The sequence below is a fragment of the Pseudophryne corroboree genome, chromosome 1 (genome assembly GCF_028390025.1).
Source record: "Pseudophryne corroboree isolate aPseCor3 chromosome 1, aPseCor3.hap2, whole genome shotgun sequence".
NCBI lineage: Eukaryota > Metazoa > Chordata > Amphibia > Anura > Myobatrachidae > Pseudophryne > Pseudophryne corroboree.
The window spans coordinates 342,508,022-342,522,399 of NC_086444.1; the positions used below are offsets into that span (position 1 = coordinate 342,508,022).

The following is a 14,378-nucleotide window of genomic DNA, read 5'->3' on the forward strand; positions in this document are numbered from 1 at the left end:
TACAAATTTTGATACTCTGGCTAAGGAGGACCTGGAGTTCTCTCATTCGGTGCTGCAGAGTCATCCGCACTCTCCCGCCCGTTTGGGAGCTTTGGTATAATCCCCATGGTCCTGACGGAGTCCCCAGCATCCACTAGGACGTTAGAGAAAATAAGAATTTACTTACCGATAATTCTATTTCTCGTAGTCCGTAGTGGATGCTGGGCGCCCATCCCAAGTGCGGATTGTCTGCAATGCTTGTACATAGTTATTGTTACAAAAATCGGGTTATTACTATTGTTGTGAGCCATCTTTTCGGAGGCTACTTCGTTTTGTTATCATACTGTTAACTGGGTTCAGATCACAAGTTGTACGGTGTGATTGGTGTGGCTGGTATGAGTCTTACCCGGGATTCAAGATCCTTCCTTATTGTGTACGCTCGTCCGGGCACAGTACCTAACTGAGGCTTGGAGGAGGGTCATAGGGGGAGGAGCCAGTACACACCATGTGACCTAAAAAGCTTTTTAGATGTGCCCTGTCTCCTGCGGAGCCCGCTATTCCCCATGGTCCTGACGGAGTCCCCAGCATCCACTACGGACTACGAGAAATAGAATTATCGGTAAGTAAATTCTTATTTTCTTTCCATTGCCGCTTCTTGAAGTTGTGTTTTTTTTTTTTGTTTTTGTTTTTACTTTGTTAGATTTTAATTGTCTAAGCTGCTGTCAATTTTCAGTAAAATTGTGTAACTGGAACCCTTTGTTTGACAGACTGGCACCATTAAGGCTTCTGTACCTGGGACAAGTATAACCACTGGTGAGTGAATAGTCATGAATAATTCATTATTACAGTGTGTGAGCTAGGAATATGTTTGTCTTATGGTTTCTGCACATGGTATTCCGCTTCAGTATGTAAGTATGAGTTTATGTAAGCATATCTATATGTACACGTGCAGGAATCACATCACTTTTATTCCTCATAGAAATGTATCTTAAGAAGTAAGTCATTAAGAGTTGTATTATAATGTAATGTCTGCATTGTTTCACAATGCAGTAAAATAGGATTGTTTTACAGATCTAGGCACTGTCCTATTAAGCATCTTCTTACTATCTACTTTTGTAAGGAAAATATATAATACAGAAATGACATGTCATTTATAAAACAAAAACAAGAAGTGTCTTCTACTGTGTCGTCCTTTTGTCCGTGAGATAGTATGCAATACAGTGCCATTTTTATGAGCAATGCTTCCTCTTTGCTCAACTTCCTTGATTCTTAATGACAGGAGTGGTTTGTGGGCGATGGAATTCTGAGCGCTGGACAGCCCTACAGTCGCTATTCCCACTCGTGGGTGTCACGACACCTGTAGAGTGGGAATAGAACCTGTCTGCGAGCCACAAGCCCGCTGCAAGGGGCTTCATTGCACTCGCCACCACCCGCTGGCATTCTACAGACAAGGATCCCAGGGTTGGTATGGTTACCTCCGGGACGCCAGTCTCCCAATACCAACCCGTTTGTAGTTTAGAGAGAGCTAGTACAGCGCATGTTATATTCCATATTTTCTCCTGGGGTACATAGCAACATTTTTCCATTTTGTGTGTTGTGTGTGCACCCGAGGACATCGCTTTCAGGTAGGTAAAACAGGGTGCGATTAATTTACCGGCAGTCGGGATCCTTGCTGTTGGAATACTGATGCCGGGATCCCGAGATGGTCAGGACACATGTCGGAATCTTGACAGTCTGCATCCCAACCGATGTAAGTTAGGGTTATTGCCGGCGGAAGGAGGGGGGGGGGGGTGTTTAATTTAGCTGACCCCCGGGAGGTTAAGATTAGGCTACGGGGGAGGGGTTGTTAGGGATAGACACCCACGGGGAGGGTTGGGTTTAGGCTGCGGGGAGGAGGGGATTAGGATTAGGCACCGCTGGTGTTGCTTTGATAATGCTGATTTGATTACCTTAAAACCTTCACATTAATGGGTAAGAGACTTAATACGCAATTGGCGTATGGGGTACCGTAAGGGTACGCACTTAGCGTAGCATACGCTCGGCCGTGATCGAGACGCACATGCGGCACGCTCGTTCACAGCTTAATGCGTGGTGTCGAGCACGCTATAGGCGAGCAACTACCGTAATGCTACGCTACCAGCGTAGCGGACGCTCGGGACCACGAGGAGATCACGAGCGGCGCAGACGCTCACAAGATGACAATCAGTAAACCTTGAATGTAACACACAGAAAGGATACTCTTATACTGTAAACCTTGTACTGAAACACTGTAGCGATATAACGCTGCTTAACCTGATTAACACTAAAGCTGTTTGAGCGATCGAGACGCTCTTATTACCCACTGCAATGTAATGAACACACAATACCGTGCTAAGGATCCAACACCTTTACTAACAAGCTTTTAAGTTATATCGAAAAAGGTAAACAGTTCACAAGTCATACACTACAGACTAACATATAATTCTAACAGATTATCTAGACAGAAATATACAATAACGTTACAAGTTTTATACTATAACAGAGAGAAAGGGAATGGCCAATACACACAGAGAATAAGTTGGTTTGCAGAGAATTACTTACACGCACTGGGAATGATCGCTGCGCAGCCTGGTACCAGCTCCGAGTTAGTCAATATGAAAACCGTTTGTGGCTGGCTGATCTTATATACACTGAGTACAGTATACTACAAAGGGACCTATAATCTCATTGTTCATGGGACACAGGAATGTCTCCTCGCATCATAACAAAAGGTCATAGGTTAGTTTGAACAGGTGGGCTGTTACTATATCAAACTGCTCAAGTGGGAGGGAATCTGAAGATTCCCGCCGCATGGGTAATGAACTGCAAATATATGAAATGTCCAGAATCTACTAATGGCCATAACTATACGCAGGAGCGATTTAATCTTTACCCAACCAGCACCGGATTATTGCTATTAAAATGTTCTTTAGTTAGGTACCAGACACAGCTGTTCAAACCCTGTCTGACCCTTCGTACCATACAAAGAGGAATTCCTCTGTCCAGCGACCATTTACATTAACCAAACTTACAGTTATTATGAAGGGGAACATTATCTATAAAACATACTATTTGGTTCTATTATTAAACAATTGAGTCGCCCGCTAGACGCACACAAACTCTACCGTAAATGCACATACCACGCGCTCAAGCGCATGGCCGAGGCGCCATCACGCGGCTGCGTATATCCGCACGCACGGGAGAGAATTTGCACGTGCAGCAGGCACGCGCATGAGGTGAAGATATGGCAACGTGTAGCGTGATATTTTTCTGACTTTGACAGTTTGATAAATGACTGCAGCATTAAAACTATGGCCATTCTCGGCCAACATCCCATACCTCCATCAAACTCACTCCTATTACATATATCCTCAAATGTCCTGGTTTTAAGGATAGCCATACTTGAGCACAGGTAAGTTAATTAGTACCTCAGTTATTTTGATTTAACCATCTGCGCTCAGGCATGGATAGCCTTAAATCCTGTACTAATCTATTCTCTTAAGTAGAACAGTAAGGGGTTTAAGGCTTTGTTCCCTGAATGTTCAGGTTTGGCTCATTCTGTTTTATTTAATTTTAATAGAAAATTTGCCGTATTACTGAAAGTACAGACCATTTGAAAGTGTGTACTGCATGTCCTACCCACATGTTTATCTAATATAGACCTTTGATAGTTTAACCACTTAACTGGCATGGTCAGATTTCATGCAATTGCGCCGTCCCACCCTGTCCCCCCGTTTTTGACAAGGAGATCCGTTCTGCAGATGTGCATAATATAATGTTTAAATATTTATTTTAAAAAAAAATACTTTTTCAACTTTATTAAATAAAATACATTTAAAAAAACAATGTTAATGCTTCTGAAGGGAAAAATTGTCAGTTAAGTGGATAATTATTAATTGGGTTTTGAATGCCTTACAGTATACTCCTTTTGAGCCCTCATTTCAGCCAAGAGTGGTCTCCTGTTTTCATATTAAACAGGATATATTGCTTCTGGTATTGGTCCGTCACAGGTCTTTAGAAGAAGAGGACTTTCTTCTTCTTGGAAGTGGTTAGGGCTTTGCGGATATGTGTTTGGAGTACAAGGGATATCTGTAATATTGATGAACTGTTGAAACTTTGTGTTGCTCATAAAGGGGGTTGGTTGGCATCCATTATAAGTAATGGTCACCGACTATTACTTTCACAATTAGGTGTTGCTTAGCAGTCTATTCCTAAAATTCTTAGGTCCCGTGGTCCATGGTCCCTCCATAGAGGAGTAGCATGGAGTTTTTACTGAGCAACTGGATTGAGAGGACACTTGGCTTAGTTGTTCATACGTTGAAAAGTTTATACCGTTTGTGTATTTGCGTCCATAAATGCCCGTTTTGAAAAGAAGGGATTTTGCAGTTGCACTGTTCCACTTAGTGTATCCTCGCTTTAGAATCCGTTAGAGGCAGTGCTGTCAAACATCAAGCAATGTTCTGCTTGATGTTTGAGTGATGTTGCCTGGCGTGATGTGCAGTCCTGGAATGACAAAGAGCTAACTGAATTGCCTCCTTTGAGTCAGCATTGGGATGTCTCCATTATTTACCCAGTGTCCCCGCAATTAGGGAACTAAGAGGATTTTTATATTTGCATTAAATCCTTTTCTTGAAGTCTATTTGAGGACTCTCGTGCCCCACCTTTACAGTATGCCCTTGTTTATTGTTTGTTATTTAAATAGGTCATTGTTATTTCCTTTTCCTTGTTCATTTTGCTGTCCTTCTCTGGTTAAGCATAACGGATTGCTTCATGCAGGTATAGCGTAAAGAAGGAGGAGTGCAGCCAAAAGTTAGATAGAAATTACCTGTACTCAAACTGCACCCACTTCACCCCAATATTTACCCAGTGTCCTTACTGCCAAGGATTTCAAATAAGTAACAAAAATCTTTTTACATGAAGCCTATAAAGGTATAACAGCCAAACAGCCTCTTGGCACACCAGGTTGCATGAGAATCTTCTAGGGTCGGGTGTTTCTTTTTGCTGAAAACTCCTCTTAGTCCCAACGCTGTGCTGATTCATTTGATATACTGTATGACACTTGTATACTGTATCTGTGTGCGACTGCGTCTCTAAATCTATACGTGTAGTGCTACAATGTAGCAGCCGTAGCTTTTTTCCAATACAAGTTCTGCTCTGTATACAGTCACAAACAATATACAAGTGTCCTATATCACATTAATCAGCACAGTCACCTTGTGCATCCTAGACACAGTAATCCTAGCTACATTTGCGAGTAAGGCGCATTTTCTGCAGAAAAAGATGGCCAGCTTTAGCAGAGTTGCACGGGATGTGGCAGCTCACTCATGCCTGGCATCTCGCGCTGTGTGGTGTATTGAGGCTGGATGTATGAGGATACATCTGCATATAAGGTACAAGATCGTAAGAGGAGTGATTTCTACTTGTCACAGATCTCCTAAGTGATTTATGCCTGATTTACTGCAATTGGTGGTCTATCCGATGTTTATGAATATTTTAGCACACTTACGTTTTACTAAGATTTTTAAATATTGAAATAATGTAAATAGTTTAAAGATGTTGCATCTATCAATGTTTTTGCATAGACTCTTCACATTTGTAGGTGGTTTAGGATCTTGATGACTCTATCTTTTCCTTATCTTCAGGAACGGTCACTGCAAATGTGCTTGTAAACACAGTGGCAGGGGTGTCTCCTGCAACTTTCCAGCCTCTTAACAAGCGCCTGGTATCTCCAGTGGTAACTGGTACAGTTTCAGTAAGTAAGCTTAATCAAATTCCAAACAGGTACATTTCAATGTAAATTTTCAAGCTGGGTACACATTGAGAGATATATTGGCTGTTCAAGCAAGCCCATCGGCCATTGTGTACCCCTGATATGTCTGTGAACGACGTCATTTTAGACATCGCGTCATCCCTGCAGCACAGCTGATGGTTGATATACCTGCAGATATATCAGTACATCTGGCTGTGTATATGGGTGGACTTGCTGCAGTGAGTGCTGGTGACTGACATCTCAGCTGGGTGGGCACATTTAAATGCCCGCCGAGTTGTAACGTTAGGCACAACACATCAGACTGATGATTGGTAAGTGTGTATGCACTTGGCAATCGTCGGATAGGTTGGCAGATCTATCCAGCTTAAGAGAGATGGAGATTTTTTGTGTGACAAACATCCTATTAGGGTTAACTGAGGTGGTAATCAGACAAAAACAAAACTTTTGCTGTAACTCTGATACTTTCTAGAATTGTTTGATCTTTTTTTTATTTTCATATGAATCCTGACATGCCTAGTCATTATTCTGAGTAATGTTCACACTGTTATCCCACAGTAGGTACAAGATAAAAAAAATAAAATTTTGTCTAGAAAATATCTGTGGGATGGGGTAAGTTACAGACATTTGTGGGGTAATTTGCAGACCACTGTTTCATGGGCAATTTGAGCACCAACTGGTGTAATTGACAGACATCAAAGTACTTTGGTATGATCAGAAATTGGGATATTTATTAGAAAACAAAGCTTGACACTGTCAAATGGTGTGACCAGTCCATTACAAGTGATACTTTCCATAAGACTGTTTGATTATGGTCACATATGTATTAATGTTCATGTAAATTGATAGAAATAACGAATGTCGGTTGGCTGTGCATTTTTTAAACCACTAGTGCTGAATTGTGGTAATTAGAAAACAAAATACCTTCTTCAGTAGGAGGACACAAATATTTTCATTATGGAGGTCCTTCGCCCTCACCTTGGGCCTCAAATCTTTGGGTACCTCAAATACAGAAAGGCTGCCACGCACATTTACAGCATAGGAGAGTCTCATGCCACATTCACTGCAGTTTCCTGGACAGGGAAGTTTGAAAGACATCTGTGTTCTTCCAGCATTTCTGACTCACTAAAGAGGACAACTGTGTTATAGCAGGAACTCGCGTCAGTGTGACATACAGATGTGTCCACTTATATCTAGCCTCCCTGCATGTTAAACAGCCTTTCTAGTCACGTCATGCCATGGCGTGACTTTATAGTGCCGGGCATCTTTTCGTGCAACTTTTTCCATTAAAGAATGTGTTCTATTCTCGAAACGAATCAACAGCTGTGTGCGACCACGGCTGTATCTACATACGAAATGCTATGCATACGGAATAATACGTATGTAGCGTTTTATGTGCAGATACAGCCGAGGTCGCACAAATGATATAGGCATGTTGCATTTCATTTTCCTTGTGTGTCTGATTCAGATAGTGATGCAAATAAGGCCCAATTTCGGCAAAAGAAAGACGCCTGGTACTAACAGAATTGTGAGGGACCTGTCAGCTCACTCATGCCAGGCATCTCTTGCTGCGGGACGAATTGGGACTAGATGTGTGATGACACATCTGTATGGGCCCACACAGCGACAACTCCTCTGTCTAGGAGACAGAGTAATACTGGCTAAGGTTAATAGAAACCCCTTGCTTAGGGACGTTTTTGGTCTTTCTACTCTTGCTTTACTAGCTAGCTTAGTGGTTATATAGTGAGACTGCACTTTATAGTGAGGCAGGCTAGTCTAGTGACAGTTTATTGCTTTCAATAGATGTCTGATCCACAGGAATCCATTTTTGAGTTGATGGATCAAAGGTGATGACTAGCTCTTACTCAGTTTTCCCTTCCTGTGCGATGTTTTTCAGCTTCAGATGCTGCTTTTTGTTGGAGAATCTATGGGCTGTTTCACACACACCGGTTTTCACTGGATGGCAGAAAGCCGGACAAACGTTGTCCCTGCCCATATTTAATATTAAATTTGAATATATTTGTTTTTTAAGGGATGCTGTTGTGATTACTGTCTTTGGATATTTGCACTGGCCAATAACTTGGTGGTCATATTTATATTTTGGAGGTATTTTAATAAAAACTTTGGTATTTTCCTTAGAATACTGGAACAGCAACTGGTCAAATGGTTCAGCAGAGGTCTGCAGTAACACCAACCGCTTCCACAGAGATGGTGACCATAGCAACCAGTCCAGGGGTACGAACAGTTACCGGAGGGACAGTGGTCTCTACTAACCTTACTCCTATTCAAACCCAGGCCAGGACCATTGTTACCCAAGTGACCACAGGTACATATAAAGTCAGTTCCTACCTTCTAGTATATGGCATTGCACTTTTTTTGTGGCACCATATAAATAAACTGTAATAGTATCTTGCTGAATATTTAAAGCAGTCTTCCGAAATCAAAATGCATTTTAGGGTGCAGTCTCATAAAAACTGCAAAATATTTAATGCATGCTATAAATTAAGTTTATAATCTGCATATATCTTAATTGTTAATCTTGTCCACCTCTCTTCCTAGCCACCACTACTGGTGTTCAGCTAGCTGGTAAAACCATCACCCCTGCACAGTTCCAGCTTCTCCGCCAACAACAGGCTGCACAGGTCCAGGTTCCTCAGATACAGGCGCAGTCTCAGGGGCAAATAAAGGCTGTTACAAAGATCTCTCCGGTAAGAACAAGTCTACATATTTGAGGAAGACCATACAAGTTTTATTCATTTAGTGAATAATCAAAATAAAATCAGAGGCATAAATGGTTGGAATGCAGACTAATTTATTTATGTGATATAACAGTATGAAAGAAAGTAAATGATACACAATTAAGTGTTTATGATACTTAATCAAACATAAATGCTAAGAAATATTAAAACCTGGTGCAGACCAGCATCTGAAATACATATCTAAATGTAAATATTGTTGATGTAAAAAAAACTCCTGTGGGGATCCGTTAGGGTTAGACTGCTGCACCTTCAGTGTGCCGTATGGTAAATACCAGGGGCCTCATAGCCTTCCCAGCAGGATTCTTATGAATGTTGGAGTTGTGTGGTTTTCAGGAACACTCAGCGGTATTAGATTTTTACATCCGATTCTAAAATTAGGGAGCCGAGAGTGGCAGCTAAGGAGACCTTCCCAGCATCCTTGAAGTGGTTTTGCTGAACATTGCCTCCTGGGAGTTCTAAGATTCTTAGTGCTGTGTTAGTCTTTACCTTTTTATATACTATGCATTGTTTCTGCAGCTTGGTACCCCGTGTTCCACAGGGGAAACATTGCGGGTGTAGAGATGGATCTTGATCCGAGGCACCAACAAACTAAAGCTTTGACTGTTCCCAGGATGCATTGCACTGCCTCCTCTATAACCCCGCCTCCCGACACTGGAGCTCAGTTTGTAAGTTGATGCCTGCAGAGCAGGTCTCCTAAAAGGGGAAGCTGCGCTAGGCAGCCCTGAAAGGAGCTTTTCTCGACGGGCGTCTTGTGTCGGATGTTCTAGCAGGTCCAGCAGACGTTACCAGGCTGTGGCCGAGCATGGGGAGAAGGTAAGGCATCGATTCCGCTTACTAGAGGAATTCGGACACAGCTGCACTGTATTGAAGGAGACTACCAAACAGTGGCTGATGCGCCGCCACTCTTAAGTGCAACAGCGCTATGCTGCAGGGATCATAGGTGCCAGGACTAGGCTGAGGCCGCGATCCTTGTGGTTTATGTCAGCAGGGGGAGTCAGACGCTCTCCTGGTCGCCCCTCCCCCCCATTTCATGACCAGTTTCCGTGCATCTCCCGTCCATGAACTGATGACCTCACTTCCGTCTCAGACGCTACCACGAGGGTACTCGGTCGCAGCTTAGACATTGCGATTATGTACACTAGAGTTGCCTCCGAGACTGGGTCGCAGACAGGAGCGTCTGCATGCACTCATCTTTCACTGAGCGCCTGGGTCCGTTATTGAGCATCTGTGTCTCTCATCAGTTACTGGAACGGCAGTGTACACCAGTAGCGTCTGAATCCACTCAGCGTCTGTCGGGCGTATTGATTGATTCTGGAAGTGGGGTGAGTCTCCCTGTATCCCACTCTTACTGAGTAAGGGTTATACAGTACTAAAATTCTTTCTACTTGTTAGTATGAATAGTTAATTTTGGTACACAATGCATACGAGACCTGTACAGTACTGTTGTTTTCTGCATAACATGTTTGAGATAATAGCTGTTTAAAAACAGAAGTGCAGTAATTGTAATCCTACATACTAGAAAAGTATTCTGTGGTTGATTATATTCTCATATGACGATGTCTAATAATTAACATGTGACTGACTGCTAGTGTGATTGCTGACTTTTATATGTTTGTCAAGCATTGTTTCTGATCCTCAATTCAGGTGCTCGGATTGTGGTCAGATTGATATCACTTCTATATCTATATAGGTGATTTTCAGTCACAGAGAGTGTAGTATTTGTAAAAAAAAACAAAAAACTTATTTTCCATGTCGGTGAGCGGCAAAAGTCAGGGACTCCTACACCCTTAACATGCGTATCTGGTAAAAAGGGTTTTTGCATGGAATAGCCCAGTATCTTACTTATGAGGGGCAACGCCCTGCAAGAAGGGGTGTGGTCGCACAGACCTTGTCTACAATAGCTAACAGATTAGCACCTGCAGTTCCACCCCCGGGAATAGGTTACACTACTAACCCATAAATGCAGCTCCCTCCTTATGGTTAGGTTCCAGCAGCTTCTACAAGTAGCCAGGGTAAAACCAGGGTAGATACATCCATGTTACAGACTACACAAAATGATACAACAGATGAGGATACAGTGTATTCAAATACCCCATATGATGATCCGTCGGAGGGTTTCAGCTCAGAGGATATAGCTGAGCTTATTGATGCCATGAAGGCTGTTCTATCTCTGGAGGAATCAGCCAAAGCAGTGTCAAAATCTAAAGCACCGATGTTTAAACGTCCAAAAACAGTTGAGACTGAATTTCCAGAGTCAGAAGATCTGACGGAAATTATGGAAAGACCTTGGGCTACACCCAATAAAAAGTATAAGATTCCGAAAAAATGGGATTCTTACTATCCTTTTCCAGCTGCGGACTGTTCAAAAAGAGAAGTTCCTCCTAAAGTAGATGCACATGTCATGCGACTTGTGCGTAAATCTTTTTTACCTTTGCCATCTAACTCACTGAATGATGTCACAGTTAGAAGAGTAGATGGTTTCTTGAAAAATATTTTCTCTCTCTCAGGGGGTGTTGTATGGCCAGTTATGGCTTCAGCCTGGATGGTGAAAGCAATGGTAGAATGGGCGGAGGAACTAGAGAATGGCCTCTCTGCTTCTACCAGGGAGCAGGAGTCTCATCTAGGCCGTATAAGACAAGCTGCGCAGTATTTGGAAGAAGCAGCAATTGATATAGGTACGATTGCTTCTAAAGCATCAGCCTTGACGGTAGCTGCTCGTAGAGCAATTTGGCTATGTACTTGGAAAGCGGATGCAGAATCAAAAAAAAAAAGTTTTGGAAACTCTGCCTTTCGCTGGTGATATTCTGTTTGGAAAACAATTGACAGATATTCTAGAATCGGAAGCTGAATCCAAGAAGGTCAGGTTTCCGGCTAGTTATAACCCTAAGCCTAGGGGTTTGAAATTTCGGCCATTTCGATGGCAAGGCAGAGCAAAAGGGAAATGGGCTAATAGACGGCCAGCTTCCAAACCAGAACAGAAGCCATCAGACTGAGGGTGCGGGCCTCCGCCTGGAGGACTCCAGGGTTGGGGGCCGACTCCTTCACTTTGCACACATATGGCATCAGTCAACGAAAAATGCTTGGGTGCAGAAGGTGGTATCTCTCTGTTATGTTTTCCCTTTCAAGAGGCAGCCTCCTCATAGGTTTTTTTTACACCAGCCCGTCTCGTATAGAGTCGAAGGCCAACGCCCTGCAAGAAGCAGTTCAGAAATTGCTTCAGTCTGGGGTAATTATCCCAGTTCCCCACACACAACGGGGACAGGGTTTTTACTCCAATCTATTTTTGATTCAGAAGCCATATGGGTCATTCTGACCAATTCTCAATCTCAAAATGTTAAACAAATACATTTGGGTTCCAAGGTTCCACATGGAAACGTTACGTTCCATAGTTTTGGCTATGGAACCAGCAGATTACATGGTATCTTTGGATATACAGGATGCTTACCTACATGTGCCCATAGCACGATCCCATCAGTGCTACCTCAGGTTGTCCATCCTCCAGCAACATTTTCAGTTTCAGGCTTCGCCCTATGGGCTAGCGACAGCCCCCAGGGTATTTACCAAAATTATGGTGGTTATGGCAGCTTATCTCCGCAAACAGGGGATAATAGTTTTTCCAAACCTCGACGATCTTTTAATCCTGGCACAATCCCAGGAATTACTCTTGAGCCATCTCCAACAGACGATAGTCTGTTTACAAGGACACGGATGGCTCATAAATTTTGAAAAATTGTCTCTGAATCCGTCACAACGGATGGTTCATTTGGGGGCCATATTGGATTCAAGTCTACAAAGAATAATTTTACCTTGGAAAAAGATATCTAAGGTGCAAGAATGACTCAGGAGTTGTTGTACAATATCGGTCCATGCAGCAATGCGACTGATGGGTCTGATGGTGTCAACATTCGACATGGTGGAATATGCACAATTCCACTCCAGACCTCTACAACACCTCATTCTGACCAGATGTAACGGAAGACATCAGATAATAAAAAGACCGATGATAAAGCTTCCAGTAAACGTAAAAAGGTCACTAACCTGGTGACTTCAGACGGACCATCTAGACAAGGGAAGACCCTTTTGGATAACAGATTGGCAAGTCCTGACAACAGATGCCAGCCTTCAGGGCTGGGGAGCTTTGTTCGAAAGTTTCTGGTTCCAGGGAAAATGGACCATAAGGGAAAGTTGCCTGCCAATAAATCTGTTGGAAATAAGGGAGATAATATATATATATATATATATATATATATATATTATCTCTGGTTCAGGCAAAGGACATTCTGCAAGGAAGACCAGTCCAGATCCGCTCAGACAATGCAACAGCAGTAGCGTACCTCAATCATCAGGGAGGAACTCACAGCAAAAGGTTCATGGAGGAAGTAACTCACATACTAAGATGGGCAGAACTCCATCTTCCGGCATTGTCCGCAGTGTTTGTTTCAGGAGTATTGAACTGGGAAGCGGACTTTCTCAGTCGACACACCATTCAGGAAACCGAATGGGCGTTACACCCGGAAGTATTTCAGACTCTAGTAAACAGATGGGGTCTACCAGAGTTAGATCTCATGTCGTCACATCTGAACAACAAAGTTCCGATATATGGGTCAAAAACAAAGGATCCCGGGGCGATCCTTGTAGACGCACTGTCAGAGAAATGGGAATTTCATCTGGCATATCTGTTACCTCCAATCTCCCTGTTACCCAGGGTGGTGAGGAAAATAAAGCAAGCAAAGGGGGCTATAATTCTAATAGCTCCAGCTTGGCCCAGAAGGCATTGGTACACAGATCTACTAAGGATGTCCGTGGAAGCTCCAATACTGCTCCCTCAACGTCCAGATCTACTAATGCAGGGTCCTTGTTATCACAGCCATCTGGATCGTCTGTCTTTGACGGCGTGGCTGTTGAAACCTCTATCCTAAAGTCAAGAGGATTTTCACAACAAGTAATTCAAACTATGCTTAGAGCAAGAAAAGCTTCTTCAGCTCGTATTTATCATCTAATATGGCAAGCCTATATTCATTGGTGTAGTGAAAGGAGTATGGATCCAAGATCTTTTAGTATCCAGGATTTTGGATTTCCTTCAAGCAGGATTGGATAAGGGGTTAAAAGTAGCTTCCTTGAGAGTTCAAATATCAGCATTAATTGTATGGTTTCAGAAAACTATTGCTAACCTACAGGATGTGCGTAATTTCTTTCAGGGAGTGTTGCACATTCAACCTCCGTTTGTTCCTCCTGCAGTTCCCTGGGATTTGAATCTGGTTCTTAAAATCCTTCAGGAGGCTTCGTTTGAACCACTTAAGACAGCAGATCTTAAATGGTTGACGGCTAAAGTTCTCTTTCTACCGACGATGGCGTCAACTAGAAGAGTGTCAGATTTAGGAGGACTGGCGTGTAAGTCTCCTTTTCTGATCTTTAATCCAGATAAGGCAGTTCTCAGAACTAGATCTGGGTATCTTCCGAAGGTGCTCTCAAAGTTTCACCTTAACGAAGAGATGGTAGTCCCGGCTTTTCAGGTATCGGGACTTTCTGCGGGAGAAGCGTCACTGGACGTGGTCCGTGCGTTAAGAATCTACAGTGCCATCAGAAAGACAGATTCTCTCTTTATTCTCTACGAATATCACAAGAGGATGGCCTGCTAGTAAACAGACGCTGGCAAGATGGCTCCGAATGGTAATTTCAGAAGCATATTCTCGTGCTGATCTCTCTGCACCAGCTAATGTCTCTGCGCACTCTACACGTAAGGTAGGTCCTTCATTGGCAGCACAACATGGTGCTTCAGCAGAACAGATTTGTAAGGCAGCCATATGGTCTTCCATTAACACATTCATTAGACATTATGTCTTGGATACTTTTGC

General features: G+C 42.9%; 1 protein-coding gene across 4 annotated transcripts in view; it reads left to right on the plus strand.

Moving 5' to 3' along the window:
- Positions 1-14,378, plus strand: part of EP400 (E1A binding protein p400) — a 359,367-nt gene that overhangs the window by 272,420 nt on the left and 72,569 nt on the right. For all 4 annotated transcript variants that reach the window (XM_063964664.1, XM_063964662.1, XM_063964665.1 and 1 more), the window contains 4 exons: positions 747-792; positions 5,640-5,749; positions 7,904-8,090; positions 8,324-8,472. In XM_063964664.1, coding sequence (XP_063820734.1) covers positions 747-792; positions 5,640-5,749; positions 7,904-8,090; positions 8,324-8,472 — 492 coding nt within the window. The remainder of the gene's footprint in view (positions 1-746; positions 793-5,639; positions 5,750-7,903; positions 8,091-8,323; positions 8,473-14,378) is intronic.